The sequence below is a fragment of the Siphateles boraxobius genome, unplaced genomic scaffold, assembly GCF_051911475.1.
Source record: "Siphateles boraxobius isolate OS27281-9 unplaced genomic scaffold, OSU_SipBor_1 5, whole genome shotgun sequence".
Lineage (NCBI taxonomy): Eukaryota > Metazoa > Chordata > Actinopteri > Cypriniformes > Leuciscidae > Siphateles > Siphateles boraxobius.
In genome coordinates this window covers 32,126,856-32,142,714 of record NW_027509141.1, presented here as the reverse complement: position 1 = coordinate 32,142,714, position 15,859 = coordinate 32,126,856, and the positions used below count along the sequence as shown (strand labels likewise).

Below are 15,859 nucleotides of genomic sequence, written 5' to 3'. Positions count from 1 at the left end.
GAGGATAAATTAGCCTATACTATTTCCCTTTGCAGTTTGACTGGCCCATTTTACCTGAAACTGCTCATGCAAAAAAACGTTGGCACAGCTGATGTTTCAAGAAATGTAGGGCCTAAATAATTATATTTTATTACATAATTTCAACACAAAATTATCAAAAACAGTCATTATTAATCATAAAAACACTTGGAAAAGGCATATATGGTATTGTATGATTGTCCCAAACGATTTACCAAAAAGTGGCCCAATTTAGCTGATATCATCCTAGGTATTACATTTTCAGGACAGAAAAGATAAAAGACACAGAAGAAAAGATGCAAGATAGAGAGCCAATTTAAAATCATCTATTTGAATATGTGCAAAAGCACTTGTACAGGTGTTGTTGAATTCAGTATCTAAAGTAACTAACTTTGCTTGCACAAAAGCTGTGAAGTTATCAGAGTGAACTTGTAAAGTCGTAGACTTATAGTTCACCCAAAAATGAAAACGTTTTCATTATTTGCTCACCCTCACCCAAACCTGTATGATTTTCTTTCTTCTGTTGAACACAAAAGACGATATTCTGAAGAATGTCGGTAACCAAACAGTTGAGGGGAACCATTGACTTCCATGCAAATGCTATGGACGTCAATGGTGCCCCACAACTGTTTGGTTACAAACATAGGCCTACTTCAAAATATCTTCTTCAAAGAAATTCATACAGGTTTAGTTCAAGTTGAGGGTGAGTAAATGATGACAGCATTTTAATTTTTAGGTAAACTAGGGCCTTTAATTCAGAAGGAGAGATTTCAATAATATGCTTTACTTACACCATGTGGCTATAATACACGTGAGTTGTGTTTCAATCACCACTAGATGGCAGCACAAACATTGATGTCCGGTTCCCGGATACATGGACAAAATCTCTCCCCCCTCCCCCACGATTTTAGGCTCACAGTCATGTCTAACCGACACATCTCTAAATGAAATATTAGGACGTCTTCACCCATTCAAAATGTTGCAAACCGTTAGGAGTGACCTTACGGGCCTATTACAGTAATAATAATTTCTACACTGATAAGAGCACGAACTTTGGTATTAGATTATGAGGGTTTGGCGGCTACGTTTGTTGACAAAAGTAGTATCGAGCCAGGACTGTGATGATTTGAAGTCCAACTCATTTCGGAGAATCGGTTCTTTCGAACAATTCATTTAAAAGAACCGTATGAAACAGCCATTCTTTTACATGAAGACTGGACCCTATATCCAGACCAAAAATTCCATTTTATGTAGTCTAAACATTTCTGATATATAGCACATATCACTGTGTATTACGTTGTTTCTATTAAAAATTGAGTTTATTGAAATATTACGCTGTATGATTTGTTGCAGCCATGATTCTGTGTCTGTGTGTTATTTTGTCAGAAACGACCAGAAGTACGCTTATGTAACTTACAGCTGCTATAGAATCCAGCTCCACCAAGCTGAGAAACCAGCTTCAAACCCAAAAAAGAAAATCAAAAAAACATCTGTCAGCTTGACCACCTTGTGCTGGTCCAGCTGGTTTTCCCAGTAGGGCCTGCGGTTGTAAAAAACACAAGAACATATAGAAACTAGCTAACATAATTTGCATCTACATTTAACGCTGGACATCTTACAGCTGAAAACGTTTTTGTACGTTTAGTAAAATGCTGTTCCTACGAAATGACTAAAAAGATCCGACTCAGAAGAATGAATCGGACAGCTCTACTGCAGTGATTGGCAGTCGTTTGTCCAGCCTCCATGAGATCATAATGGAAATGCACCACAAGCACTCTGAAATCCAGCTATTTACGGACTGTTAGATACGGATACAACCAAAGGAAGGATTATGGCTTCAGAAGAGATGGAGTTAAATGGAGATGCTAACAGAGGTGATTCGGGAGAGGTGAGTGAATCTAAACTGAACGTACAAACGCATCCGCAAATTGGATGTTAGTATAAAAGTTCAACCTGTTATAGAATACTGGTGTCCATGAAAACCACTGGGGTTAGACAAAAATACATTGACCGAATAACACTTATGTCTAAGAGTTTGATTTGAGGAGTCTGGACGCGTTTCTTTCTTTCTTCTCGACTGTCCGGGATGTTTGTTTTCTAGTAATGGGAAGTTGTGAGTGGCAAGCAGCGATTCGCCTACGCGACACAATAGCGGGTTAAAGGTGAGAAACAAACCTCTTATTCATTACTCGGGTGTTGCTACGCTCCACTGCGTCCAGACTGATGATGAGATCACCGGGCCGTGTAACCCTCAACAAATGTAGAAAGACACTGACTAATACACTCTGTCAGTTGAGGCGACATTACTCGCATTTAAAACGCGGTACTGCATTGGAATGTACAGCGTTTTCTACACAACACACACCATAACTTGTTGCACATGACACGAAAATAAGTAACTTTTATAAATATTAACAAAATAACAAAAATATTTAATATAAGTCACTTCATAGATAACTGACTTTATATATATATATAGTATATAGTAGCTCCTACTAGAACTAGAACTTCCTACTTGCTATTACTAGACTTGGGTAGGCTATATTTTAGGGTAAAATATATATTAATAAGGGAAAGTGTGTATTTTATGTGCTGTGACAGATCACCATTTCTCAGTAGAAGCCTCTTTCTAATGTTACCATTAATTATTGCTTTTTGTCACTGAATTAAACTTTGAATTTTAATGTGTGTTGTTTTTTCACTTACATTAATGTTTGCATTGAAAAGAAATGTGGGAAATCTGAGGTGGAGTGGTTAAAACGACTAAAACAACATCTTACTACCAGTGTTTTTTCCGTCCAGCAAACATCCTGAGACACAAAATCAAACATATCATCATTCCTGTGGGCAACACCAATTAATGTTTAAGAAATTGTGAGTTTAGGCAGACTGAAAGGGCAGTGATTTCTATGTGGCTATAATTTCTATGCCAAGTGGAAAAGATATCTCCACCTGCTTTGGTATGAAGTAACATTTGAATAATATATGCACACTGGTTTTTAACACCTCAGCTGTTCATTTATTTTCAACAATAATTACAGAATATATATATATATATATATATATATATATATATATATATATATATATATACATATATATATATATATATACATATTAGGGATGTAACGATTCACTCAAATCACGATGCGATACGATTCACGATACTGGTTTCACGATGCGATTTTCTCACGATTTTTTTAACAAGTGATTAATTTAAGAAATTATAAATGAAAAAGTGTCCCTTTTATTAATTCTCAGACAAAATGCTGCACATTTCTTTTTCATTTTGAAATATATTTGTCAAATAAAAAAGGTGCATTGAAATTTAAAAAAAAAATCCCTTCAAGGTTGTTTCAACTCAGTCTTTCTGTCTGTCTGGTCAAGAGGGTGGACGGTACCTTCCCACACTAAGTAAAAGACTATGTAAAATTAGTACCACATTTAGAGGGGTTTTAATTTTGTTATAATTTGTATCATTACACTAGCAAGAGTAAAAAAAACACACATTTAGAAAAATGTGCCATAACCATCAATAAATTATATATATAAAAAAATATATATCCAAGTAGGCCTACACATTTAGAGAAAGAGATCGTAAAATAAATACAACACCTGGTTGCCACGGAAACACTGGTGCACCTTGTGATCTCCGTGGCTCTCGCACTTGTATTAATGCCTTTTACATGAAAACGGAGGTGACTTGTGCTTCTCACGGTGGTGATTATTATTAGTCTACGGAAAGTCAAAATGACTCCACACCTCCGATTTGATGAGTCAATATCTACGCTTGCCGTCGCCATGTGTTTGACGGCGCGTGCACACCAGTGAGGCACACACTGGCGCGGCGCGAGCGGAGCAAACCGAGCGTTTTCAGTCCATTCCTATAGAAGTTGAGCTTGGCTCACACAAGCTCAAGTTCCATGAATGAAGTGAAAACACTCGCTAGCTTCGCGCCAGTGTGTGCTTGCTGCTATTGTGCCTGTAAAGCGAGGTTCACAACTTCACAGTAGGCTAAAGTTATAGTAAACGCCCCTGCTTAAAACGTGTATCGCGATTCGTTTAACATTTCAACCGACTTGAATCGTCACACATTTTTTATCGATTTTCAACCGGTTGCAAGTGTATCGTTACATACCTAATATATATAGCCTAAACATATTAACTTTATGAACAGGGCTTTGAAAAGTGCTGAACTGTCCAGCCCATGCAAGTCATTATATAATCTGCCGGAGTTGCCATGTCTATGTTTATGCTAGCTTTATTTATGCAATTGTTTAATTTAAGTGTAGCGTGTAGAATTTTTCTGCCATCTCCGGCAGCTTACATAACATTTTGTTTTTTAAATAGAGCTGCAAGATCCATAGCAGGACAGAGAAAGAGGAAGAGACCCTAGGCTGTTACATTTAGATTACTGGTTCAGTTTTCTCTGGAAGGGTGTTGTACGTGTCAGCAGGGCTTGACATTCACAACCGCCAAATGCGCTGGATTTCAGTAGTGGAGTGTAGCGAAGTCACTGCACACTTTAATTGTAGTCTTTTAAAAAGGTATCTGAAATAATAAACTAAGTGCAATGTAGTGTTGTCAAAAATATAAATATAATGAGATACATATCGATACTGAAATATCTGAAACAAAGTGCGACATAAAGTCGCCTCTTAGTACTAAATTTAGTTCTTTTTCGCTGCTTATTGCGCTTAAACAGTCAAATACACTCAAAATAATGTCAAAATGGCGGTCCTGATGAGTATTCATGTAAACACGGTCAGTTATGTTTTAAGTGAACATTAACAGTTAAGAAAGAAAACACCTGTAAGGGAATAAAGGATCCGTGCATCAGGTCTTAAAGTGACAGCAGCCTAATATACCTGCTGTCAAATTATGAGATAATATCAAAAATATCTATATGGCAGTTTTTCCCCATGGTATCAATGTCAAAATTGTGGCCAGTGAAAATGCTGAGTAGCTAAAAACTTTGGAAAACCACTAGCCACAGTGGCTGGTGAGCAAAAAAAAAAAGTTAATGTCAAGCCCTATGTCAGCATCTGAGTGATAAGTGGTTGATGGAAAGAGAGAGTTTTTCTACTTTCTTTGCGCTCCCAGTGCAGTCACAAGAGTCCTTCTGACCCCATTTACACCTGGTATTAAAATGCGATCTGTATCCAGATAAGTTATCCGGATAATAAAAAACGCATGTTAATGCAAGGTGTAAATACGTTGTGATCGGATCTGCCTGACCACATCTGGAGGTAGTCTGCCTCGCATTGTGTTCGGATCTTTACTAGGTGTAAACGCAATCCGTACGACGTGATGGCATTCGTACCTGCCAAACGTCATCCTCTGCCCGCGAAAACAACAGCCCTCAGAAGTAACGTTAAGCTAAACGGACGACAAAAGTAAGACAATACGTTCCCACCACTCATTACTCCCTTCTCTCATCCACAGAGACCGGTTCACTGTCGTAGCATTCACAGTAGCCGCAAAAACAACAGCTGCAAACAGGGCCTGTCGTCTTTTCTTGTTTGCTCCTAATTGAAAAACGTTGAAAATGACCCCTACCGCGACAGAGAAAAAGTAGAAACAGGCGGTACAGTAATAGCATCTCTAACGATCCTACACCTGCCATGTTGACAAACTACAGCTGATTTCCCGCCACCTCAGTGCTCACGCGCAGGTGTCACTCTGGAGGACAGAGATCCGAACTCAATGTGGATAACGTGAACGCATTAAAAATACAAGGTGTAAACGCAAAGGTAAGATCAGAACACTTATTATCCGGATAAATTATCTGGATACAGATCGCATTTTAATACCAGGTGTAAATGGGGTGTCTATTGGGCAGCTGGACTGAACCACTCCCAAAGTCAACACCGGTCCAGCACTCCACCCGAGCCTGGACAACATTTGGATATGAGGCCAGTTTAACCAATGTTGAGACATTTTTTAAAAACATTTTATAAACTTAGTAGTCTGGGGGAGTTCATACATTTATGTTGACACTGAAGACGCAAGTCTGCTTACCAGCTGGTGAGAGTCAAGTAACACAAAGCAGATGTAAAGATGCGACACCAAAAGCACATAAGAGCAGGCTCACAGCTGCGGCCTGACCTCTCCTTCACCATAATAGAGAAGAATAGGCATACAGAGCTCTTACTCTTAGTGTTCCCAGAAAAGTATATCTCACGGATCACATGACCAGTTTTATATTATCTTGTTTAAAATGAGCCCAATTTTGGCCAAGCTTTAGCTGTCGGACAGATGGCCACACATTTGACTCTAGGTCCTGTGTCTGCAAAACAAGCCCAAATCCTCAGGCCTCCACCACAGTGCTGGACCGTTGGTTTGAGGTGTTTGTGCTGATATGCTGTGTTTGGGTTTCTCCTAATGTGGCGCTGTGCATTATGGCCAAACATCTCCACTTTGGTCTCGTCTGTCCAAAGAATGTTGTTCAATAAGTCTTGTGGTTTGTTCAGATGCAACTTTGCAAACCTAAGCTGTGCTGCAATGTTCTTTTTAGAGAAGAGGCTTTCTCTTAGCAACCCTTCTAAACATGCCATAGGCCTACTTGTCCATCACTTTTTAATTGAACTATCATGAACTTTAAACATTTAATATGTTAACTGAGGCCTGTAGAGTAAACAAGATGTAATTCTTGTTTGTTTGTTTGTTTTTTTTGCAATTTCCCGGATTATTGCACGGTCTGACCTTATGGTGAATTTGCTGGAACAACCACTCCTGGGAAGATTGGCATTAGTCTTGAATGTCTTCCTCTTGTGAATTATCTTCTCACTGTAGTGTATAATGATGGACTTCAAATAGTTTGGAAATGGCCGTATAACGCTTCCTAGATTGATGGGCTGCAACAATTTCTTCTCTAATATCATTGCTGATCTCCTTGGCATTGTGTTAACACACACCTGAAGGCTCCAGACCAGAAAACGGACAAAACTCCTGCTTTACTAGAGTTGATCACACTTGCTGATGATCAGTTAATCAAAGTCATTTGATTAGAAGTGCCTGACTGCTACTTACACTCTTAATTCCTATGGAAGCAGTAAGGCTGTACTTAGTTTGTCACCCATGGCTTCTCCATTTTAGCCTAGTTTTTGTTAAATAAATAATGACATGATGTCATGTGTCTTGTGTTGTTGTTCATCTAAGGTTGTATTTACCTCATTTTAAGACATGCCAAGGACCAGATCATTTTTTATTATGTCCTAATATGTAAAACCATAGAATTCAATAGGGTGTCCTTTCATTTTCACACGACTATACAGTATAAAATGGATTAATCGTTCCCAATAAAATCTATAACATGCATTTACAAAATAGATTGGGTTTACTGCCAACTTAAAGTTAGTTTTAGATACTTTTTGCCTTTGTGTTGTTTCTAAGAACGACCCTTACATGGTAAAATAACTGTTGCAAGGCCTCTCATGTCTTATTGCTTAATAAAAGGACGTTTGCAACTCTTGTTATTTTTATCTTGTTAATGTGCCCAGTTAGTCCATTGACTCTAATGCTTAGTGCTGTTCTGAACATCACAGAGATGAATTCTAATCTACCAAAAAGCAGCTTTAACGGAAAAAGAATTCTTACACTTTCATTTAAAGAAACAATCAGTAATAAATAGAAAATTCGACCGGAATGAAAGCTTTACAGAATTAATTTGATATTAATTAATCTTGAAAAGTTTCTGTGGTACAGAGGTTTCTGTGACCCTATCAGTGGTTCTCAATATCCCATACACTTGTGTTTAAAACAGAAGGAAGGAAATCATGTCAGGGTCACATAACTGCTTACCCCTTCCTTACACACATGCCACAAACTTCTCATATCTTAAAGAGAAAAAAACAACTGACTTTCAGTTCCTTCTAAAACTGAGAAATGTGAACATAGATGACGCAGAAACACAAATTAGTCTGATGAATAGATGAGGAGGTGAAGGGCAAAAAAATTAAAAATAAATCCATTGCGCATTAGTAAAATTTTATGCAAATTATAAGTCTCCAACAACCATAATCGATTTAAGTGATCTACCCAAGTAGGGGCCTGTTGTTTTAATCTAAATCATGGCCCTCATACAATATTTATATGAAACTGTCAAAGCCTACACCCTTAACCTAACCCTTGAATCAGAGAGCAATATAACAATAATATATATTGACAATAATGTTTACTAACTTAAACCCTAAAATATGTTTTTTGTTCCAAAAAAGGATCCTTTCCCTACTAGGGTAAATCATATTGAACTGTTTGCAAACAAACAGGGTTATCATTGTTAACTAAAATTTTTTATTATAAAATAAAAAAAGCTGAAAAAAAATTATAAATATTAGATGAAAAACCTTAAGTAAATTAAAATGAGAAATGTTGTCTTGCATGCCAGAGAACTGAAATAAGTTTAAGTTGAAGCAATAAAATTACTGTAAATAAACTGGAAAATGGAAACAAATAAAAACTAAAACTGAACAAAAACTGAAATAAAAATGAATAATTTATTATTAATATTAAAAAATGAATACAAATGTAACTAACTTAGTTAATGAAAACTGAATATATAAAAATATAAGCCAATTGAAAATAGTAGCAAATCTATACTAGTATAAAAATGATTCTAAAATAACAGTTTGCACAGATTATTTTCCCCATCTACCTCTGTAAACATTGCATGATGCTCATGTACTCATTACCTTGTCTGTTTATAAGTAACATCACGTGTGGGTTTTCATGGTTGTGTTCAGCGTCCTCAGCAGAGCCGCTGGTCAAGGAACACCCCTATTAACATGAACCATTACGCCAATAAGAAGAGTGCAGCGGAGAGCATGCTGGATGTAGCCCTGCTGATGGCCAACGCATCCCAGCTGAAGACCGTCGTGGAGCTAGGACCCTCGTTCTCCTTCTACACCCCTCTCATCAGCCTCATCAGCATCTCCCTCATCCTGCAGATCGTAGTGGGGGTCTTGCTCATCTTCATAGGTGAGAGAAGCTCATCCAAACAGAGAACCCAAAATATAGAGACAAGAGTGAATTAAAACACGAGTAGATATCCACCTGTATATATACACAAACGTTTAAGACCATAAGAAATCATTTAAATGAGACCTTTCTAAACAGGTTGTGTAGTATGTAAAAAAGTATGCACATTTTTTGGAATAAATTTACTCGCTCTCATGTTTTTACAAACCCACATGACTTTGTATGAACACACAAGAGACTTTCTGAGGAATGTTCATGCTCTCCTCCATAGATTGAAAGTGTTACGCTCTAAAAAAAGGATAAAAAGAAACATGAAAACATGATAAAAGTACTCAGTACAATGTAGACACTATATTCCAAGTGTTTTGAGATCATTTGATAACTTTGCGTGAGGAAAATATTGAAATTTAAGCCATTGTTCAATGAAAATCTTGCTAAAAATAACTATTTCATGGCCATTTGAACAAATAATAACGTCTAAAAGGAGATTACAGTCAGTTAGTTTCATTGAATACATAGCATGTCATGTGCACACTATACATGCAGTACTGCATAATAAAATATAATAAACCCGATAAAATAGTACTAGTATAGGTAGCAGAAAGGTTGTAATACATTTAGTATTTCATGATGCTTGTATCAGGTGGTAAAAGTTTAGTTCATTTTGGTGTTTCCCATTAGGAATGCTTTTACTTTCATTTTTGACCACATCGTGAGTAAGAGCAGATGAATCATTCTGATTATCATTCGGAGAAAGAGGTTCAGAAATAATTTGAGAAATATTCCTTCCTCTCTTTTGAACTTAAACAGCACCCAACCTCCTGTTTCTAGCAATCATTAACTGTCTGGTATTTCCTTAAACGCAACTCTGTGCTTTACACTGGAATCCATTGTTAGCACACAATCATCTTGTAATTGGGGTAAAATAGGCTTCATTTTTAATATTGAAGGTTTTACAGTAATCATGATGGTTCTTTTTAACTTGAGAAATGAGTAAAGTGTGTGATGTAGATTTTGACACCATATAATTATCATTTTCTAATCCCGACTTTGCCCTTTCATTTTAATTTAAGAAGCTTTTAAATCAGTTCAATAACCTTTTCTTTTATGTAAAAGTTCTGAATTACATAATGAGCTTCTGTTATTGCTTTTGTTCTGCAGTGAAGTGGAATCTGAATGACTCAAGTAAACACTTCATACTGAATCTTCTGGAGAACATCGTCACAGCTCTCGTGTTTATCATCGTTGTAGTAAATGTTTTCATCACAGCATTTGGCGTCCAAAGACCAGAAGAGAAAAAATCTTAACAGGCAATGCTGGTCAGGGTTTCTTACATGTATATATAGATGGACATTTATTATCAAAAATGAAATATAGTCATGAAATACTCAAATGTGCCTCCATGTAAATATGCCTTATGTTTTACATGAAGAAACTTTGTTTTTAGTCCCGTAAATGAGGCGATAACAGGTTAGATAATTTAACTTGTGGATCATAAATTCTTATGAAAACAAATGTAATTAAAAAAATTGCAATTACATATAGTTGTAATATGGGTAATTGTTTAATTACATAATGCACAGTAATTATAAAATTGGAACAAAGATATCATTACTTTCTGACTAAAACATGTTAAGTAACAGCCAAACAATGGTCCATGTGATACCTTCAAGCCTGAAATGAACAGTAACACCTCACCTCACATGTGACCTTCATACTGCCTACCTGAAGTAGTCACCAGTCACTGTATTAGCTGCCTATAGGGAGGAAATGTATAGATTCATTGGTAACACTTTACAATAAGGTTCATTAGTTAACTACCTTAGTAAACATGAACTAAGAATAAACAATACTTGTCCAGCATTAATTAATCTTAGTTATTATTAATTTCAACATTTACTAATGCATTATTAAAATCAAAGGTTGTATTTGTTATCATTAGTTAATGCACCGTGAACTAACATGAACAAACAATGAACAGCTGGATTTTGATTAACTAGCATTTCCAAAGACTAATAAATACTGTAACAAATGTATTGTTCATTGTTAGTTCATGTTAGTTAATACATTAATTAATGAACCTTATTGTAAAGTGTTACCGATTCATTTATGTATGGTTCAACACATTGCAACTCACGTTTGCGCAGCACGTTTGGGTTTATTTTTACTTTAGAGGCTTTGCTGCATGAATAAGTAAGGACAAATTGCTTAAGAGGTCAGAAAAGTTTGAAAACAAAGTACCTGCCGTTCAAGCTGATTATTAATCTATGGATGTAGTTTGGCCAGAGAGGATCTTTTCTTTTCTCACAAACCTCAGTACCTTTACTACACATGAATATAAATTATCTTAAATATAGCACATTTTCTTTTATTAGTCACCCAGAAAAATCTAACTGTAGCTTTGTTGTTGTTCAATTTGTAGCCTAATGCATGTTGTCTGTTTGCATTGACTATATATCAGAGCGCCCTCTACTGACTAGGATCTACAATGTCCTTTTCTTTCAAAAATGTAATGTTGTTTAGTGTTTTCATATTTGTTGTGATTATTCACGATCCAATGTTTATATATTTCTTGTTTATAACTTTTTGTACATTTTATATGGATATCATTTGAATAAATTATGATATTTTTCATTTTTAGATAACAGGATTGTGTCATGAAAGAAAACCAAATCATTAATCAGAAGTGCATTTAGACATTATTACAGTTTATAGATCAATTGTAGAGCTACTTACAGTTGCCGCTATCTTCATATTGCATTTCATATTGGGGTTGGGGGGGGGGGGGGGTAGGGGTTGTTTTGGTATATCAAGACGTAAAAATCATATTAATCCCCAAATACATTAGTAACACATCCAAAGCATTGTTTCATTTAGCCTAATAAAAGTTTTATTAAACCCTGACAAAATGTACAGTTTCTCAGTTAACTATTGTGAATGTTTCAAAGCTGAAAATATCAGTTTCAAATAAGATTTACAGTTGTTGTACAATTGCACTGCAGTAACAAGGCCACAAGTTGATATCAATTATTAGTACACAAGCCAGTGCAAACATGCTGCCAGTATAAAAGCTATATAAACATGCTCACATAAAATATATCCGTTTAAACCTTAGCCCGAAAAATGTTTTATTACAAAGTAACAAGCTCCCAATACTCAGAGGATCAGATTTACCTGTAGTCTTTAGTGTCTTACGTGTCAAAATATTCAGATTTTTCATGTTTATCCAGTTTTGTAGTATTCCAGTATGTACTAAATAGTGTAGTGAATTTGGAAATGTGGACCCCTTTGTGTCCACACTTTACAAATATAATTTTAGACAGTCTGTGATAATTGAAAGGTATTGACTATAAATAATATAGAAATGAGTTTGAGGTCCATTTTAACAACAAATGCACAAACAAAATAAGGGTTGCATCATTAACAGCAGCTCTGCATGTTAACTTCAACCGAATACTTTAGTGTAAGAGAGTTTGCTTAATAGTAATGAGTTCCTGCTCTTCTTATGGCATGTAAATGGCTATTATTTCAAAAGCATAACTGTATGTAGTTATAGAAATCACTATTATTGCTATATTTAAAATTGTAACGAGATTGCATATTTAGGCACGCAACCTTAAAGTTTAATCTTTGGAATTTTGCCTCATGGCAATGATTTCTGTATATATACATAGTATGTAAAAAATTTTTTTTTTTTAACCCGAATTAAAATACTTGTTTTGATATGTTAGACATGGATATTTGAGTATTTTTTAATCTACTTTTTTAAAAGCAGCAAAAAATCCATTATTTTCCATCTTCTGTGTACCAGATGAGAACGTCTCGCACTTTTCTACTGAGACCCATCGCAGCCAGACCCAGAGCGCTGCTGGAGCCTGACACCTGCTTGGACTCTGCAGATAAAAACATTGAGCGCTTTCAGTCTAGGGGATGGATTTGTTGATGTGCGTATGAAGATATTAACAATTTTGTGCACTTACCACCATAGTAATACAGCAGAGCTGCTCCTACAGCCACACTGAAACAACTGAGGAAGAAAAATGGACCTGTGCAATGACAAAAAAGCATAATGGAACATCACTTATGTAAATTGAGTGCGTTTACTAATGTGTGGTCACATAAAAAGCTCACTTACTGTGGTCATTTAATACATGTCTTTCTATGGGAATCGGGATTGGGCTGACTGGATCACCAGACTCTACAAAAAGGAATACAACCTGGTAGTCAGACCAAAAATAAGCGACAAATCAAGTTTAACCCTCTAGTGCTGTTTAGTGCTAAGTTTAGATTTTTTACTTCTTTGGAATGGTAAGGCACTTGGTGACTATTATGGCACTTGCTATGTGAAAATGCACACACACAAATTGTGGACATGATTGGAAAATGTTAAATGGTCCTTAATAAAAAAGTGACACTTATACTACCCATGGTTAAAAAATGACCACCAAAGAAATTAATGGGAAATTTATTAATATATGAAAATACAGAAAAATCAGCCACATTCCTGAAAAATAAAAAAGAAATGTAGGGGTTAGTTGAAAAAAAAAAATGTTAGATTAGTTGTATTGTAAAAAATTGTAGAAACAAATGGATCATAATTATTTCATTAATAATACTTACCATAAAACTCCCTCAAAATATCAAATAAAAATTATTATTGAACAAAAATATATTACATTAATTTTACTCAAAGTTACATTTGAGGTGTTTAGCCACTTTTGACCGAGAGGAGTGTGAGTTTGTAGCACCCGAGGCTTAATAACAGGTTTAAATACATTTCCACAACCACTGCGAATAAGAAATTATATGCGTGGCAAAACCAAATGAATATCCTCAAAAGAATGACGTGGTTATGAGTGGAAAATGATGATTCTGCCAAACCTCTGAGCCGGAGGCGCGTGGGTAAGCTGAAGTAAACGTCTTCCACGTGGAGGTGAAGTGCGCGGTAAAACTCTCGACATGCCTCTTCTCCTTTCTCCTGTAGAGAAGACAGCAGCTCCGCCAGCCTGATACAGGTGGGAACATCCAAATCCCTGAACTAATGTTTGGGAAAATCATTATTGGAAAATTAAGTTATGAAAGAGATATTCCCTAAAAGACAACTGGACAGTTTCTCTGTATTACTGAAGGTGGAGCTCTTACTTTGGAGGCCTCCTTGTCAGTCAGGATCTGTGGGTAGATTCGGTTCAGCTGCAGGATGAGTTTATCCACCAGTTCTGTGTCAAGACGTCGGTCCGATTTCAGGAACCAGCTGTCTTTTCGCAGCTGTTCATGGAAGCTCTCTGTCATTTACAAAGAATAAAGTCATACAGGCTTAGAACAACATGAGCAAAAAAATGTTGCTGGATGATCTAATCCTTTGAAGGCCTACTGACGTGCCTTGAAAGGCGCAGTATTATTCAGTGTGTTGACGTAATTTCTACTGAAAAGGAAGATAGTGTGGGACATGTTGAAAGGCTCCTGCCTTCTTATAAAACAGCCAATAGTGTTGTTTGTATTACAGCTCGGCCAGAGCAGTTGGCTCGGTAAAGCCGCAGTTTCTTCTAACCGTTTCTCCTAATCTCCTCCATATCGCTTTAAAATACAGCATTCTGTGAAGAATTCAAATTGGTCTTGTGGTATGCGATGCACTCTGTACCATCATGTCTCTGGACCGGAGCTGCAGTGGTTCGTGTGAGACTAACGTGAAACCAGACTTCATTTGCCCCAATGGAAAGCTTGCACTAGTGCACGATGTGCCATTCACCACGTAGAAAAAGAGTAGGCTAAATGTGTGAAGTGACTGATTTTAGCGCAGCTTCAGCGTATATTTATAATGTAGGGGGCGGGATGCTTTAGATTCCAGAGAGCATTTGATTGGAAAGAAAGCTTGAGACGCTGAAGTGCAGAGTAATATCATTAAAATCATTGAGAGACTGCAAGTATTTAATGCTTATATCTTATAAATGTGAATTTTGTTATTGTTTTTGGAGCACACTAGCTTATAGATAACATTAAGGCTCAAATATTCATACTAAAAGCCAAAAAACTTCTATCTTGATTTCATGGGGACTTTAAATAATCAATTCTATTAAAATGAATGCAGTGCACATTTCGGCCAGAAGATGTCGCAACCTCATGAAAATTACATTGAGCAAAGACACGGGGAATGAAAGACTGTCAAACATACTTAGACGGTTATTTTGTATGACTTTTAGCCAACAAACCAACTTATAAGTTCAGAAGTACAATATCAGCTGGTTATAGAGCTTTTGAAATGCAACCTATTAAGCAGAGTAGACTTAAAGACACCGCAAACGAGCAACGACAACTGTCGAAGCAAAACTAGTCGAACCAGTTCAAGTTTGTGAGCAGCGTGTATGGATCCTTTAAAGCACACTTTACAAAGTAAAATGACTATCCTTCGTTCATATTTATACTTCACATCAAACAAAACTGCAGTAACAAAAGTTTGACTGACCTCCCATTCTGAAGTGCCCTCTGTTGTCTTTTGTTTGGAAACGCCCATGGCGTTGTAGGGGCGGAAACCATGGTGAAAAAATTACCGGAAGTTCCGATCAAAATGGGAAACATTTTACATAATGAAACTTTACGCAAATACAGATTATTGTAAAAAAACAACAACATTCGAATCCCTTTGTATAAAAGATGAAACACTTTCAACTGCATATTAGTTGTTGATAACCGGCAAGCAGTGAGCGCTCCATATAAAACGATTTTGATATTAATAAACAGTCTATTACGTGTATAATTTATACATAAATAATAATGTATAACGTACAATAATATATTTATACATAGGCCATTCATACATATACATGTATAAACACACGTTATCTATCTATACACACATTCAGTTAAA

General features: G+C 36.2%; 2 protein-coding genes across 4 annotated transcripts; one reads left to right on the top strand and one right to left on the bottom strand.

Annotated features, from left to right (window-relative positions):
• The first annotated feature begins 1,739 nt into the window (after nt 1-1,739).
• Nucleotides 1,740-13,146, top strand: ninj1 (ninjurin 1). 2 transcript variants are annotated; one of them, XM_077203939.1, is made up of 4 exons: nt 1,753-1,906; nt 8,763-8,997; nt 10,159-10,333; nt 12,809-13,146. In XM_077203939.1, exons 1-3 carry the CDS (start codon nt 1,850-1,852, stop codon nt 10,302-10,304), a joined length of 438 nt encoding a protein of 145 aa, XP_077060054.1. In that variant the 5' UTR covers nt 1,753-1,849; the 3' UTR covers nt 10,305-10,333; nt 12,809-13,146. The 2 variants fall into 2 exon arrangements, with proteins under 2 accessions (XP_077060052.1, XP_077060054.1); XM_077203937.1 differs by lacking the exon at nt 12,809-13,146 and having other exon boundaries at nt 1,740-1,906; nt 10,159-12,727.
• Nucleotides 11,865-15,840, bottom strand: card19 (caspase recruitment domain family, member 19). 2 transcript variants are annotated; one of them, XM_077203935.1, is made up of 6 exons: nt 15,458-15,840; nt 14,140-14,279; nt 13,879-14,035; nt 13,133-13,195; nt 12,978-13,043; nt 11,865-12,890 (listed from the first exon to the last, which is right to left on the bottom strand). In XM_077203935.1, exons 1-6 carry the CDS (start codon nt 15,462-15,464, stop codon nt 12,784-12,786), a joined length of 540 nt encoding a protein of 179 aa, XP_077060050.1. In that variant the 5' UTR covers nt 15,465-15,840; the 3' UTR covers nt 11,865-12,783. The 2 variants fall into 2 exon arrangements, with proteins under 2 accessions (XP_077060050.1, XP_077060051.1); XM_077203936.1 differs by lacking the exon at nt 15,458-15,840 and having other exon boundaries at nt 14,140-14,286.
• Nucleotides 15,841-15,859: the final 19 nt, after the last annotated feature.